At 38.8% G+C, this 14,885-nt stretch overlaps 1 protein-coding gene across 4 annotated transcripts in view; it reads left to right on the plus strand.

Annotated features, from left to right (window-relative positions):
• Positions 1 to 5,833: 5,833 nt before the first annotated feature.
• The window catches only part of PHF6 (PHD finger protein 6), a 54,734-nt gene continuing 45,682 nt past the window's right edge, over positions 5,834 to 14,885 (plus strand). For 2 of the 4 annotated variants that reach the window (XM_037046048.1, XM_037046050.1), the window contains exons 1-3: positions 5,834 to 6,011; positions 9,901 to 10,086; positions 10,316 to 10,417. In XM_037046048.1, coding sequence (XP_036901943.1) covers positions 9,949 to 10,086; positions 10,316 to 10,417 — 240 coding nt within the window. In that variant the 5' untranslated portion in view covers positions 5,834 to 6,011; positions 9,901 to 9,948. Of the gene's footprint in view, positions 6,012 to 9,355; positions 9,380 to 9,900; positions 10,087 to 10,315; positions 10,418 to 14,885 lie in introns of all 4 variants that reach the window. The other 2 variants (XM_037046049.1, XM_037046051.1) reach the window with 2 other exon arrangements.

The following is a 14,885-nucleotide window of genomic DNA, read 5'->3' on the forward strand; positions in this document are numbered from 1 at the left end:
TGAATACCTACTCTAGTCCAGGCACAGAATTCTATGGGCTGGGAAGAGAGCAGTGAACAGGACAAAACAAAGCTCTCGTGCTGATGGAGACAGATAAAAACACATAAACATAAGAGTAAGAGTCAGTTAGCAGTGATAAAGAGCTTGACTAATGGGGTCAAAACAAATATACACTTGATACAAGGTTCTTCCTCTTCCTAGCGGTGTGACCTTGGGCAAGTTACTTAATTGCTCTACAGTCTGTCTTCCTTTGCAAAAATCTGACTAATAATATTCTCTGCCTCAAGGGGCTGTCGTAAGGGTTGAATAAGATAATGTGCATAAGGTACTTAGCATGGTGCTTAGCCCGGTGCTTAGCTCATTGTCCAAAGACAGTTAACTCTTATTATTTTGCAAGTACCAGCACTATAAAGTTTAATTACTTCTCCAGTATTGCCATCTATATGGAGTTCAGTTTCTGGGTTTATTCAACAAACAACATTTTAGACATGTCCACGTGCCTCTAAAGCATTTCCTTCCCCTGCCACAGTAGTACATTTTCTAGGCAGTTTTTGTAACACACCCAGTTTCAAATTGCTAAACAAGGGAGATTCATCAACAACAAAGTCTCCCAGAGACCCCCAGCTCCTCAGTTAGGTATCTGAGTAGCTCTATAGGCTGGACAGAGTTAAGAATGTTATGAAACCTCACCAATATAGTAAGTGGAAGTTAAAATAAACAACCACAAAAACTAAATAGAGCCCTGGCTGGTGTAGCTCAGTGGATTGAGCACAGGCCTACGAACCAGAGGATCACAGTTCGATTCCCAGTCAGGCCACATGCCTGGGTTGCAGGCCAGTTCCTGGCAGGGGACACACGATACATTGTGTGTCCCTGGCAGAGGCAACCATACATAGGTATTTCTCTCCCTCTCTCCTTCCCTTCACCTCTAAAGATAAATAAATAAATAAAAATTAAAAAAAAAAAAACGAAATAGAAGAGCATAGGGGCCAAGTGCTGGGAGCAAACAGGAGCAGGTAGATCTATCAAATGTTATGGCTGTTAAGGATACAAAAAAAAAAAAATCCGGCCTTATATTTGTTGGGGCAAAACCATTTCCGTATGTTATTATCTGTTCTTGTGCCCCCAAACAAATTTGCAAGTAATATTAACCTCATTTGACTGATGTGTAAACCAAGGCTCAAAGAAATCAGATGAATAGCACAAGGTCATTCTGCTGGTTCGTGGGAGGCCAGGGCCTCAAGCCCAGGTCTTCTGATTCTTATACAGCATCTCACGCACAAAAAAATAGAATTTTATTTTGTCACAAAAACATTTAAAATGCTTAATCCACCCACTTTAAAAATAAAGAATAAGAAATATAAAATATATCCAATGTACAAAATGCAAATAGACTTCAGTTACATTTAAGTGCCATTTACAGCACTTGTTTTTCAACTAGTTACAGTGTAATTTTACATTTGTTTATGTGATTACTTGATTAAGATTTGTCTCTGCCACTACACCAAGATGGACCCTGCCTGTTTTCATCTAACACATACTTGATGAATGAATAAATGATACATTGGTGTTGATTACTGCCAGAAGGGAAGTCATAGGCCTGTAGGTAGATTTAGCTTTTGCTCTAAGTAGGAGCAGAAATGCTAGTGGCATTTTACACACAAATACTGAAGATGGAAAAAGGAATTACCTTTTAGTTGCTGGACAGGATGCATTTGCTTGTACTGGACTTAGTGATTTAAGCTCAAGGACAGGCTGATCTAAGAAGAGCAGATGCAGTTGCTAAGCAGTTGTCTGCAGGATTCAGTGTAGTCAAGAGATTGTATCAATTCTGCAAAAAAGAATGGAGGGCAGCTGCTTAATATGTGGCCCTGAACAATATGCAACAGAGTAGCTAGCCAGTTTAAGAAGGCAGATTTCTGCACCCAAACATTTAGAATGGGGGTGCAAAGTCTGTATATTTAACAAAGCTTCTCAAGTAATTCTCACTTCCACAGTTTAAGAATTCCTGGGGTGAAATAACAATAGAGCAGCAGAGGGTCTAAAACTAGGTCTACAGTAAAGCCAGCATTATAAAGTAAGAAGGGAAACCTACAAAAGAGACTGAAATCACAACTAGAGAGAGCCAGAGTTAGAGTCCTTGCTACAAACTGAGAAAGGTGAAAGTTTAAGAACAAGTAAGCAGCCAAAAAGTGTTCAACACAACAGACATATCAAGAATGAAGGTGGAGAAACGGTCCGAAGATGGAATCCAGATTTTGGGGGGGCCTGGACCTGTCCTGCAAGACCCAACTCAAAACATTTCCTTTCCAAGAAGGTATTTCCTGCTCGGCTAGACAAAGTTCATAAATCTTTGTGGTATCTTCTTCTATTACACCATTTTACCTACTGTAATGCAATTCTCTTTTCTTCCTCATTGGAAATACCTGATTTTCTTCCTCAGACTGAGAATTTCTTGAAGACAGAAAATGTGTCTCATTCCTTTTAAAATCACCAATGTCTGGCATAATACCTGGCACACCGAAAATATCTGCAAATGTCTGCTGAATAAGTGATGGGAGAGCAATTGGAAGCAAAGACTACAATCTGGCAGTGAAGGTAGAGGAATCTTATGTGCTTAAAGGCAAATAAGAGTTGGGCAGTTTGTGCTACTGGAGCTGGGAACAAGTCGGAAATCAGTTCTTCCAGAGTGCAGAAAAAAAAGGTGATTAAAACCACAGCTCTGGCTTTAAAGAGCAGAAAGACAATAATTTTTCTGAGTCTTGAAGGAAGCAAAAGAAAATAGGTGTACAGTATATGAGGTCTGTCCAGAAAAAGACCAACCGTTTTTAATAAGAATAGTTCGTGTGACATTGATGTAACCTGGCAACCAAGGAGAGTGGACTGGACTCTGCATGCGTGAACAGTGGCAACTTCACTGTACTAGCCAGTGGAGGTGGTGGACACCCTTCAGTGAGCATGTGTACTGTGTGGCTGTCGTGTTCAAAATGACTGTGAATAGATTCACGAGTCTATATCAAATTTTGCATTAAGCTTGAACATTCACTCTTCAGAAACTATTCAGATGATTCAAAAGGCTGCAGCTATGGGCAACGGGTGACTGGCTGCTTCATCATGACAATGCACCCACTCATGAATCACGTATTGTGCCAAGTGTTTTGGCAAAACATCAAATCACCCAGGTGATTCAGCCCCCCTGCAGCCCAGATTTGGTGCCCTGTGACTTCTGGCTTTTCCCAAAACTAAAATCACTTTTGAAAGGAAAGAGATTTCAGACCATTGATGAGATTCAGGAAAATATGACGAGGCCGCTGATGGCAATGGGAGAACCGTGTGAGGTCCCAAGGTGCTTGCTTTCAAGGAAATTGAGACGTCATTGTCCTATGTACAGTATTTCCTGTACCTTGTATCTTCTTCAGTAAATGTCTCTATTTTTCATATGAGATGCGGGGATGCTTTCTGGGCAGACCTCCTATAGCTTAGCTCAGATGGCCCTACTCTAAGTCAGGAAGATAAGGTCTTTGCTGAGAATGAGGTACAAAAAATGGGATCTAGAGCTTGAAGAAAAAGACTGGAAGAGTGTTGGTGGGAGTGTACTGGCAACTCAATAAGAGATTAAGAGATCCTGGGCTACGGTCCTCAGCATTATCTTTTTTTCTCTCCTCAGGCATTGATAAGAGCCTGTTATCTCAATCTGACTCCTTTCTGTAGCCCTTGAAATAACAGGCCGCATCTTATCAGTTGTGCTAATTGGAACTGGCTACCAGACTTGGGGACTGAAACTAACTGGAGTCACTCTTCTCTTCCTCTTCTGAACACCATGCAGTTCTTGTCAAACTTTCAAGGCACTTATGACAGTGCATCTCCTATGATAGCTATTTGTGTTTTCCTTATTAGACTAAAGAGGTGAGGGAAAAGGCTGTGTCTTATTCTGTGTGCAATGTACCTTAGCATAGTGCTTTGTACATAATAGGCAGAGGATGTCTGTTTCAGGCAAGCAACTCTAGTATAGCATTTATCACCACGTACTGTATTTAGTTATTTTACAGTTTTAAAAATTGATGAGAGAGGGAGAGAGAGAGATTGAAAGATTTGTTGTTCCACTTATTTATGGCCTCACTGGTTGATTATTGTATGTGCCCTGACTGGATATTGAACCCATAACTTTGATGTATCAGGACAATGCTGTAAGCAACTGAACTACCCAGTAAAGGCTATACTGTATTTGTTTACTTGCTTGTGTGCCTTTATAGAACATGAGCTTAAAGGTCAGAAATTGAGTCAATGTATGTCTCTCTCGTGTTTGGAAATTAGCAGTTTTGCAGATGTCTATTGAATCAAATTTTGTTGAAATGAATGCATGGATCATGCAATGAATCAAAAAAAATAGTAAAATGTGGGCATGTGGGGGAAATCTAAAACAATGACAGTGCATGGGCAGTATATTTTGTTACTTACACAATCATCAGTGTCATTTTCACATCAGTAAGTGTTTAAAGCTGTTGGGAAATGATGCTGTTTTCAAATACACTGTTTGGAATACACGTTCTGGGTTTTAGTAAATCTCCAGCCAGTCCCTTTCATGGTACAGGGCTTGAGTGAAAGGGCTAAGGGTCCCATGAAGCTAAATGATTGATGTGTCCACTTTTATCAGATACTGTTTATATGGGATACAAGTTTACATCAACATGGTTACTGTTTTCTTGAGGATTACAATTTAAGGTTGACATTGCGGGGGAAAATGTAAGAAATGAAACAGGATTGTATCAGAACAATGGAAATGCACTCCTCCTCCCACCCATCCTCCCTTTACAGGAAAAGTAACTAGTTGAAGGACATCTTTTATTTTCATTTGTTTGTAGGGCTTTCTTTTTTTTTCCCGTTTAACCATAGCTTGCTCTCTGTGGACCGAGTTGAAAATAATCAAAGGTGACCGTTACATAGGGCATACTCTCTGCCCAAGTATTGTTCTATGTGATTTACATACATTAGCTCATTTTTCTTAACAACCCTAGGAGATTTGGACGTGTTGAAACTGAACAGAAAGAGGTAATGCACTCTGTTCAAGGTCATAGAGCTAGAGGTCGGGAGCAGGGATTCAAATCCAAGCATTCTGACTTCATACACCGTTTAGGTGCCTGGTTGACCTGTGTGAGGTATAAAGAAAATCACTGGTCTTTTCTGATTATGACAATGTCAGCATTTCTAGAGGGCTTGTTATATGCCAGGTCCGTCCCCAATAGACCCTTGCATCATCTCATTTCTTCTGCACAATAAATCCGTTAGCCACTATTTCTATCCCCATTTTAAATACCAAAATATTAAGGTACAGAGATTAAAATGATTCATTCAAGGACTGAGATCCAGGCAGGTTCACTCCACTACGAGGTTCTTAGTCCTTCCCAGCAGTAAATGAGAGAAAGGAGGACCTCAAAGGGATGCCACGAGAGTACAATGAAATAATGGATGTGAAAAGGCCTCAGTGAACAAGTGCAAGGGATAAGGCCTACCCATATAAATCACTGTTGAAAACTGGTTACCCAGCATCCCTATTCAACGGTTTCTAGTTCCAACCCTGATTCTTTTCAGCCCAATCCACAGCTATAGCTTCGAATCTTTCTGCGTCTCGTCGGATCCTGCCTGCAAACACTTGGCTGAGCGACGGACCGGAGAATAGAAGGCACACGCGCGAGCAGGAGGCGGGGCCCGTCGCCCCGATCCAAACTGGGGGCGGCATTTGCACAGGCGCCCTGGCTCCCCAGCTTCAGCAGTCCCTTCTTTGCAGCCAATCAGGACCTGCGGCGCATTCGGGCGTATTAACGCCCTGTGAGTCGTTGCGTGAGAGGGGGGGCGACGTAAGGGCGCTCCGCGAGCCCGTCTCCTCGAATGAAAGGAAACAACCTCCGGCGACAGAGCCCCGCTCTTAGGCGCTGCTGGAGAACGGAGACCGACTTCTTTCTCTTTCGCCTCATTGGCGCTTCTCTCCTGCCGTTTGCCTCCGGGCCGCACTGGTGAGTCCCCACAGAACCCTGGGCCCCCCCCATTCTCTGTCTGGCGGGAGAAGACAAGGAGGATGGCGGTGGCCAGGCCGCCGCCCCTGCCCGTTGTTAAGGGGGACTCTTGGTGGTCTCGCTTTATTGTCGGGGACCCCAGAAGCGCCTCTCATTGAAGGCGCTTGGATAAGAGGCTGCTGAGAAAAGTCCTTTAGAGAAGCCAAGGAAGACGTTAGGCTTAAGCCTGGACTTCGGGGGAGGGGGCGCAACATTTAGGGAGGAAAAATTACTGGGAATTTTTAGTCTTTGCCGTTGCTTAGTACATATTTGGGAAGGAAGGAGACTCCCTGTTTGGGAAGAGTAAGAGGAAGAATTGTTAGGATGGCAGGAGGGTTAGCCTTATGGAAAGAGGAAAAGCTCCAGGGTCGGGGGACGTAGGGGTGAAACAGATATGAAACGAAGACTTAGAGGGCGAACTCCTGGGGGAGGAGGGTTAAAAAAAGTGGTAGGATGATATTTTTCTGGATTCCGGAGGACTGGAATTGGACAATTACGGGACCCTGACTTTACGACCGAAAGGAACCTGCTAAAGTGCTTTAGAGGAAGATAGTTTTGCGAGTTTATCCACCGCTAGATTAGAGGCAGATCTTGGAGTCTAGTGTGTATTGAATAAATAACGGAGAGGATCCGGTACGCTATGTGTACTAGCCTTTATTATATGGACGAAGAGCACGGCATTCTTTTGAAATTTGTTCCTTTCGATATTCTGCGTGGAAGTTGAAAAATCCTTTAGTAATTGAAAAACCCTTCCTTTTCATCAGCTTACGGGCTTAATACTAGGTCTTATTCATACAGATCAAATTCTTTCTCTACCCTTGGGTTTGAAACAACTGGAAAATTCCTTCAGTTTCCTTTTGAATAACCGCAAAAAAGCAGTGCGAAGCATGTAATATCGTGCAACCAAATTCAGGTGCCCTTCCGGTTCATCTCTTATTCCTTTATTTCTCTCCACTGTAACTTTACTGACATAAATACTGCTTCTTTCGGGATCACATATATTTTGATCAGTATTTTCAACTTGCTTGCGTGTGGAATTGTTTGATCTTCCGGAACTGCCGTTTTTGTTTTGTTTTTCTGTGAAAATGGTCTTTCAGATACCAGGCATTGAATGAGCTCTCGACTTGGCTCTTGAATGCTCTCCTTGATGTTTCAGGTTATTTCTACATTGGTGTCTCACAGCATCTTGGAAAATCAGAAACGCATGAATTGTTTCAGCTTAACTAATCGGGCTTTTATTTTTTTTTTCAGGCATTTAAATGGTTTTTCACCGCTGTTATCTTTGCATCTTTATTTCTGCTTTATAACATCTGTAATGTTATGTTTCTTTTGTGCAAAAGGTTTCATTATTAGGTGAAAGCATCAAACTTTAATCTGTGCATGCCCTGAAAAACCTTTTACACTAAAATTAAAATGCCATATAGCTGTGTGGATTATTATGAACCCCTTAACATTGGTCCTGGAATGCTCTTATTCTCCTTAACTAGAAACCACAAATGTGACAGCATTAGATAAAAATCTGTATTTTCATGATAAAGACAGTTTTGCTAGGACTCATTGTTTCCATGATGTTCTCCACTTCATGTTTTACAAGGAGGCTGTAAAAAAAATTAGCAAGATGTGCACAGATGCATTATTTGAATTTTAGTGGAAAAATCCATTTAGTCATTACACATTGGGGAAAGTTTTTAATTGGTTTTGTGCACTTTTGTGTCTTTCTGTTCACTTTACAAATTCTATTTAAACAGATTGCAGGAAAAAATACACTAAATATCTTTGAGTGCAAAATAAAGTGTACCTTTTTTCTCTTTTACAGTTTGGGGTCTTTGATAGCTAGAAAAGTAGGTGCTCAAAATTTGGATGAGCAAATTACCTGTTTATGATTTGAAAGATGCAGGTTTCAATATGGATAAAATTTGGGGGGTACCATTTTCAGAATTAATTAGATTTTTCCACTTTAGGGATTTTCTTTATTTTAAGCCGACTTTATAGCCTATGCTAACTAGCATTGTATAGAAATTACACATTAAAAATGTCTGTACAGATGAGATACATAATGTGACATCCTTTCAACTGGACAAGGATGACGATACAAATGCTGAATGTAGTACAGTTGTTTCGTAGTGCCTGCTATTGCATAGGAATAAAGAAAGCTAATTTAGAACACAAATAACAAATTTAGGTGCTATTTATGAATTTTGGTGTTTTGCATTGTTAATTCTAAAGATTTTGGCAGCTATATTCTCGATAAAGCAACTGAACACATTTGCCTGAGCAAATGCAAACACACTTCCCCTTTTGTTTCTTTTGTTTCTCTTGTTTCTCTGTTACATCCTTTTTTTCTTTAATCCTAAAAGTATTTGCTGCCTGTTTTCAATCAGTTTCAGGGTTTATAGCCAGTGCTATGAATACAGTACCATCTGATGCCATTTGGAAGACTGGGGTATGTAAAATTGTAGATAGCATTAAAAGTTTGTTAAAGCCATCAGTGCAGAGACTGTCGGGCCGTGAAGTTTTGTTGAAAAGAAAAATCTAGATATAAATTGGTAAGAACTGTTTCTTTGTGGCTCCACTTTAAATTCTGATTAAGTGTCTGCATTGTTACATTGTCAGGGGCTGAATGGTTTGTAGGCACCACCTTGCTGGCATCCAGTTGCTACTATTTTGGGGGAGCAAGTGCATCTCAGAAAGCTACAATGTAGTATTAGTGAGTCTATTTTTTTCAACATGGTATTATGAGAATGTTAAAATATACACAAAAATTGAAAAATGGCAAATTTGAGGGCAAAACTTTTAGATTTTATTCATGTTGATTCATTTTGTGGCAGCCTGGGTCCTGAACTGCTTAGTTCTGTTGATTTGGAAAAATGACACAAATCAAATAACTGATTTTACATTTGTTTAGATACTTCTGAAGAATCCACGTTGAAGTTGATAATCTACATCTGAAACCTTCCATGTTAGAGCTTTTCTTCCCTTTTTTGTTTTGCTATCCTACCTATAATTATAGTTTGACTGAATTTAAGACTCACTCAGAAATGTTTCCTACCTTATACAGTATTACTAATTTAAGTATGAATGCTACTGTATTTTGAGCAGTACTGTTAGTTTGTAACTTTAATTTAATAAACAGATTTCTGGAGTACATCTGAGTCACATAATACAGTTGTTTTTATAAATAATTGGTTCCCAAAGTTTGTGTTTTTGAATAGACTGCTATAAGCCTAATTTTTCTCTATTTGAAAACAGAAAGAATACAGTACCAAAAATTAATTTATTAAACACATATATGTGATTTTTTTCAGCTTGAAAATAATTCAAGTTTAAAAGTAAGTGTTTCAAAGTCATAGTTAAGTAAATTTATTTCTTTTTTGGTTTATCAAATGTAAACTTTTAAGAAATCATACAATTACAGAATTCTGTTCATTCTCGGTATTGTGTACTTCTCTTAGTAGTTTTTGCTCTTCTCTTGTGAAAATAATTCTTTGTTACTTTGAAGGGGACCTAGCTAAATTTGAAAAATATGTTGTATTAATTATGTTAACAGATGATGAATTTAATATCACACATTGTGCATTTTTACCTACCCATGCTGAATAATTTCTAATTATTTCACATATTCCATAATTTGAGAGCAGGTTGATTTTTCTCAATTACTTCATTAAGTTATACATAAATACATATTTTTTAATTATGCAGGCATCTTAAATTTTAATATTGATTTGTCTACACTAAAAAGCCATTTAATATGCACATGTTAAAACTTAACTCAGATATCAAACAACTTATATGACCGTAAACTGATTTTACGTGAAATTAACCATTTTGTTGCCTTTCTTATTCTCTGTAGCATTTCTTGAGGCTTATAAAGTGGCATTCTAAAGGTAATTTAAAAATCATGTCAAGCTCAGTTGAACAGAAAAAAGGTCCTACAAGACAGCGCAAATGTGGCTTTTGTAAGTCAAATAGAGACAAGGAATGTGGACAGTTACTAATATCTGAAAACCAGAAGGTGGCAGCACACCATAAGTGCATGGTAAGTACACCCGCAGCAACTGAGAGACCTGAAACCATGAGAATCTTAGTGAATAGTCCTGAACCCTAAAAAAAGAAGAAAAAAATCAGTTGAATTTTGAGAAGTGGTTTTTCACTAATACTATGCCATCTTTACAAGAATATTTTCTTTTAAAATGAACATCTTACTCACTGTTTCACTGTAATATCTTTATGTATGAACCTTAATTATTTTTAAATGTAATTTATAGCTCTTTTCATCTGCTTTGGTATCATCACACTCTGATAATGAAAGTCTTGGTGGATTTTCTATTGAAGATGTCCAAAAGGAAATTAAAAGAGGCACAAAGCTGGTAAGTTGGTATTTCTGCCTCTTGAGAATAAAATTTATTTTAAGCTCATTAAGGAAGCAATTTCTTGTTTCAGCATATAGAACCTTATTAACTGAATATAATTTTAAATTGCAGTCTTTTTTTTTTCACCCCAAATCAGCAAATTCAAATGCTGGATTTAACTTTACCAATCAACAACAGCAACAACAAAAGAAGAGTAATCACTTGAGACTATATAATGTTGTTAACCAGTGTCACTCCAATAAATTTAACCCAAAATAACAAGTGCAAAAAAGCAGTGAATCAGCCCTGGCCAGGTAGCTCACTTGGTTAGAGCGTCATCCCTATATGCCAAGGTTGTGGGTTTGATCCCCAGTCAGGGCACATAACAATGAATACATAAATAAGTGGAACAACAGATCTCTCTCTCTCTCTCTCAAATTAATAAATAAAAATTTCAAAAGTAACTCAACATTTCTAGTATTCAAACCTTTTTCTTTCCAAAAAAAATTGAAATTTTCTTGGAGGCTGTATTGACTTAGACAAGAAGCAGTTTGCTTAATTCTAGTATATCGTGTGTTAAAGTCTTCATTTAAGTATATGCTCACAATTAAAGTAGTTGCCATACAAATGAAGATGATAGCGCCCTTTCAACAGGAAAATGTTAGCAGTTGCTGAGGAAAGTATCATACTGTGGTTCAGGTCTATAGCACATTTATGATTTTGGGTAACTTTAGGTTAGTTTTATAGTTTTTCTGAAGCTATGCTAGAATAATGTTCTTATAGCTGTATTTACTACCAGAAACCAGTTCACAAGAAACTGTGTTATTGCTCTATTTAGAAAAGTAGTGTCATCTCTGTTGATATTCTTAATACATTATGGTTTAAATTAAAACAGTTTTTTTTTCATTTGATTATTTTTTTCCTTTGAGTTCCTTGTTGAATGACATCTGTAAATGTACTTTAAGTAGCTTCACTATGAAGTGTTACATTATTTTAAAGATGGGTTCGACAGAACATTTATCTTGTGTTCTTAGGCACTGAGTAGTATCATTTCACAAAGAGTCGGATGGGAAGAGGAGGCTGTCATTTTGATGATCAAGAAATAATCTGTTTTGAAAAGTAGTCAGTCTTCTAGTGTTAGGGAAAAACCAGTGTGAAGAAACTCAGGGATAACATTGGAGATTTGCTTTGAGATAAATAGTCGCAAACCCTTAACTCAGTATTGGCACAAATGGGAATTTGGAAGTCGGACTGTTTTGTTGTAATGAAACCTTAACTGAAAATGTTTATCTTCTCCATCCCCCAAACTGTAGGCAGCAATAGAATGCTCCATTTTTAATGTGATTTTTATTTGTTTAAATGTGGCTTTAGATTTCATGTTACAGTGGCTTGCTGACTTGAGAACCAGAACAGCATGTTATTTCCTCATCCTTTAAAACAAATTCAGATATAAAGAAAGAATGGTATTTACTTGAAAGTGGTTGTACAGTAAGCCTTATCACCCCATTATTTTTCCCTTGGCACTATGAGTATGCCTAGAAAGTGCTTCTGCATCCTGACTTTTTAGAATTTTTGTCACTTGACGTGCTGCTCTAGTCAGAACAGGAGCAGTTTTGGTCCCTAATGGTACTTACTATATTATTAACAAATGCAGTGCCTCATTTTGTGTGAAGCAACAGTATACCTCTGGCAGTATTGCTAAATTAAGTGGAGGCTTAATCTATCTGGACTGTATGTGAAGAAAGCATTAGAACTTTTTATAGATTTCACTATTATAAGTTTTTTTATTAATTTTAATGGCCTAGTGTAGGCAGTTGATTTTTTACCCTCAAGTGTATTGAGGTATACATAACAACTTGTCCCTTGATCTGGGGAGTGGAGCAACATTGAAGGTGAAGACCGCAAACTCTAGTGACAGACTTGGATTTGAATCCCAGTTTTGTCACTTACTAGCTTGGTGACCCCGGGCAAGTTATTTACTTCTCTACACCATGTTTTCATCACCTGCCAAAAGGAGATAACAACGGTACTTGCCTCACAGGGATATTGTGAGAATCTAAAGAAAGTGTATACAGGACTGAGCATAGGGCCTGGCGTGTAGTTAGGACTTGATAAATGGTAGCCACCATTGTAGGCATGACTTGTAAATAATAGATCCTGCTAATGTTGTTGTAGGCTAATAAAAAGTGTGCTGGGCCGGGGAGTCATGCAGCCTGTTTTTTAAATAACTGTGCCACTGACCTATTATGTAATTTTAGACAAGTCATTAACTTATTTGCCTTTTCACCAGTGGTAAACAGATAATGCTGTATCATTGCTTACTAAATAGTGGTGTTGCGCAACTAAAGTGCTGTAAAAAATACAAAAAGTTACCTTAGGAAAGGTGTTTTGAAGACATGTTGAGGCTATGGGCATCTGGTATTAAAGAATAGTGGCAGAATTTTGAGGCTGGGTATATAATTTTGCTCCTTTCCTTCTCCCAAAATGTCAGAATTTAAATAACTTACATAACGGATAGGATTAGAGTAGCATTTATATGTTTAACATAAAATAATTTTGAAGTCCCCTTTTAGCCTTTAGTTTTGCTCCTTCTATTAAATCATTTTATATGAAGTACTATTAGGTAACCAAAATACCAGATTTTAGTTTTCTTTTTTACTTTTCCCTCTGTAGGTATGTCTAAGTAATAAAAGGGCCATAAATCAAATAGGAAGAGAAAAGTGAAGAGCTTCATGTAGGTAGATAAACTACATATAAACTGGATAATCAGTGTCCCTAATTGATTTTTTAAATATTTTATTTATTTATTTTTAGAGGGGGAGGGAAGGAGAGAAATATCAATGTGTGGTTGCCTCCCTTGAGTCCCCTGCTGGGAACTAGCCCGCAACCCAGGCATGTGCCCTGACTGGGAACCGAACCGTGATCCTGTGGTTCGCAGGCCTGTACTCAATCCACCAAGCCACACCAGCCAGGGCCCTAATTGAGTTTTTAATGCATTTTATCCTGCAAACCTGTTTGCCCTGCCTCCTGTTTATCTAGATGTCTAGGTGAAAAGCAGATCATGAATAAGCAGATCACTGAAAATAATCAGACAGCAGTGCTAGTCCTTGGGTGCTTTCAAGACAGGTTCCAATCTGTACCTGGTGTTGGCTCCAGAGATTCTCACTTGCCCCAAAGAAAAGCATAGAGCATGGGATGAGTGCATTTTCACCCCCTGCCTCAGGCTGGGGCATGAGGTGAAAGCTAATAGGTAACCAGATGGGTTGTCTTGAGAGGTTGGGAGGTTGCAGTAGAGCTGGGGGGCGAGGTGGGTACTGGTGTGTAGTTTCTGTGTTCTTGCTGCCACAGGCAATTTTTCCAAGGTTTTCGTGTCTGCCATAAGGATCAGGGGAGGAAAAGCCATTTCAGAGGAATATATTCATCTCTTTTACATCACCTTTACCCGTCTGTTGCCATGTATAATGCACTCCTGTGTATAATGTGCACCCATGTTTTTGTGCGCTTTATACACAGAGTTCTTATGCCGGTGGTATGCAGCCATTATACATGGCAAAATACGGCATATAGTACCAAGGTGGGCCAGAAGAAATTTGCTGGAGTACTAAGGTTTTTATAATTGAGACTGTTTTTGCAGTTAAGACATACATATTTCCAGAATGGTTTCCAGTTCCTGTTGAAGCCATATGGAGACACCACATCTGTACCAACTACTCTTATTCTCCAACCACCTAGCCAAGAAATGCAAATTTCCAAGTAAAATTATGAGTTATTGCTATTTTCATTTTGTTTAAAGAGGCACTTGAAAGCAGTATATTTGAAGAACATACTCTTTCTGGATGAAGATCATGGTTAGATTATGAAGAGTATCTACATCGGATAGTTACTATTCTTTTTTTTTAAAAAAAAGATTTTATGTATTTATTTTTAGACAGAGGGGAAGGGAGGGAGAGTAAGGGGTAGAGAAACATCAATATGTGGCTACCTTTCGAGCGCCCCCTACTGGGGACATGGCCCGCAACCCAGGCATGGCCCTGACTGGGAATTGAACTGACGACCCTTTGATTTGCCTTGCCGTCTGGCACTCAACCCACTTGAGCCACAGCAACCAGGGAAGATAGTTAACTATTCTAATTGATACCTGTGTCAGACATATTACAGACTCCAAGAACAGAGGGAGTTCAAGAGGCCATTTTTTACTTTCCTTACCCTTAGTTAAGACTACATACAAGCCATTCAACATAAGATTTTTGTCTGTCCTGTTCTCTTTTTTTGAAGTTTTTTTCCTGGTTTTTTTTTTTTTAATTTATTTTTAGAGAGAGGGGAAGGGAAGGAGAAAGACAGGGAGAGAAACATCAATAAATGGTTGCCTCTCAGAGGCCCCCTACTGGGAACCAGGCCTGCAACCCAGGCATGTGCCCTAGACAGAATTGAACCAGCAACCCTCTGGTTCACAGTCCATTCTCAATCTACTGAGCTACACCAGCCA

Source organism: Sturnira hondurensis, unplaced genomic scaffold (assembly GCF_014824575.4).
Source record: "Sturnira hondurensis isolate 20B ecotype Veracruz unplaced genomic scaffold, ASM1482457v3 Scaffold0004786, whole genome shotgun sequence".
In the NCBI taxonomy this organism is placed as follows: Eukaryota; Metazoa; Chordata; class Mammalia; order Chiroptera; family Phyllostomidae; genus Sturnira; species Sturnira hondurensis.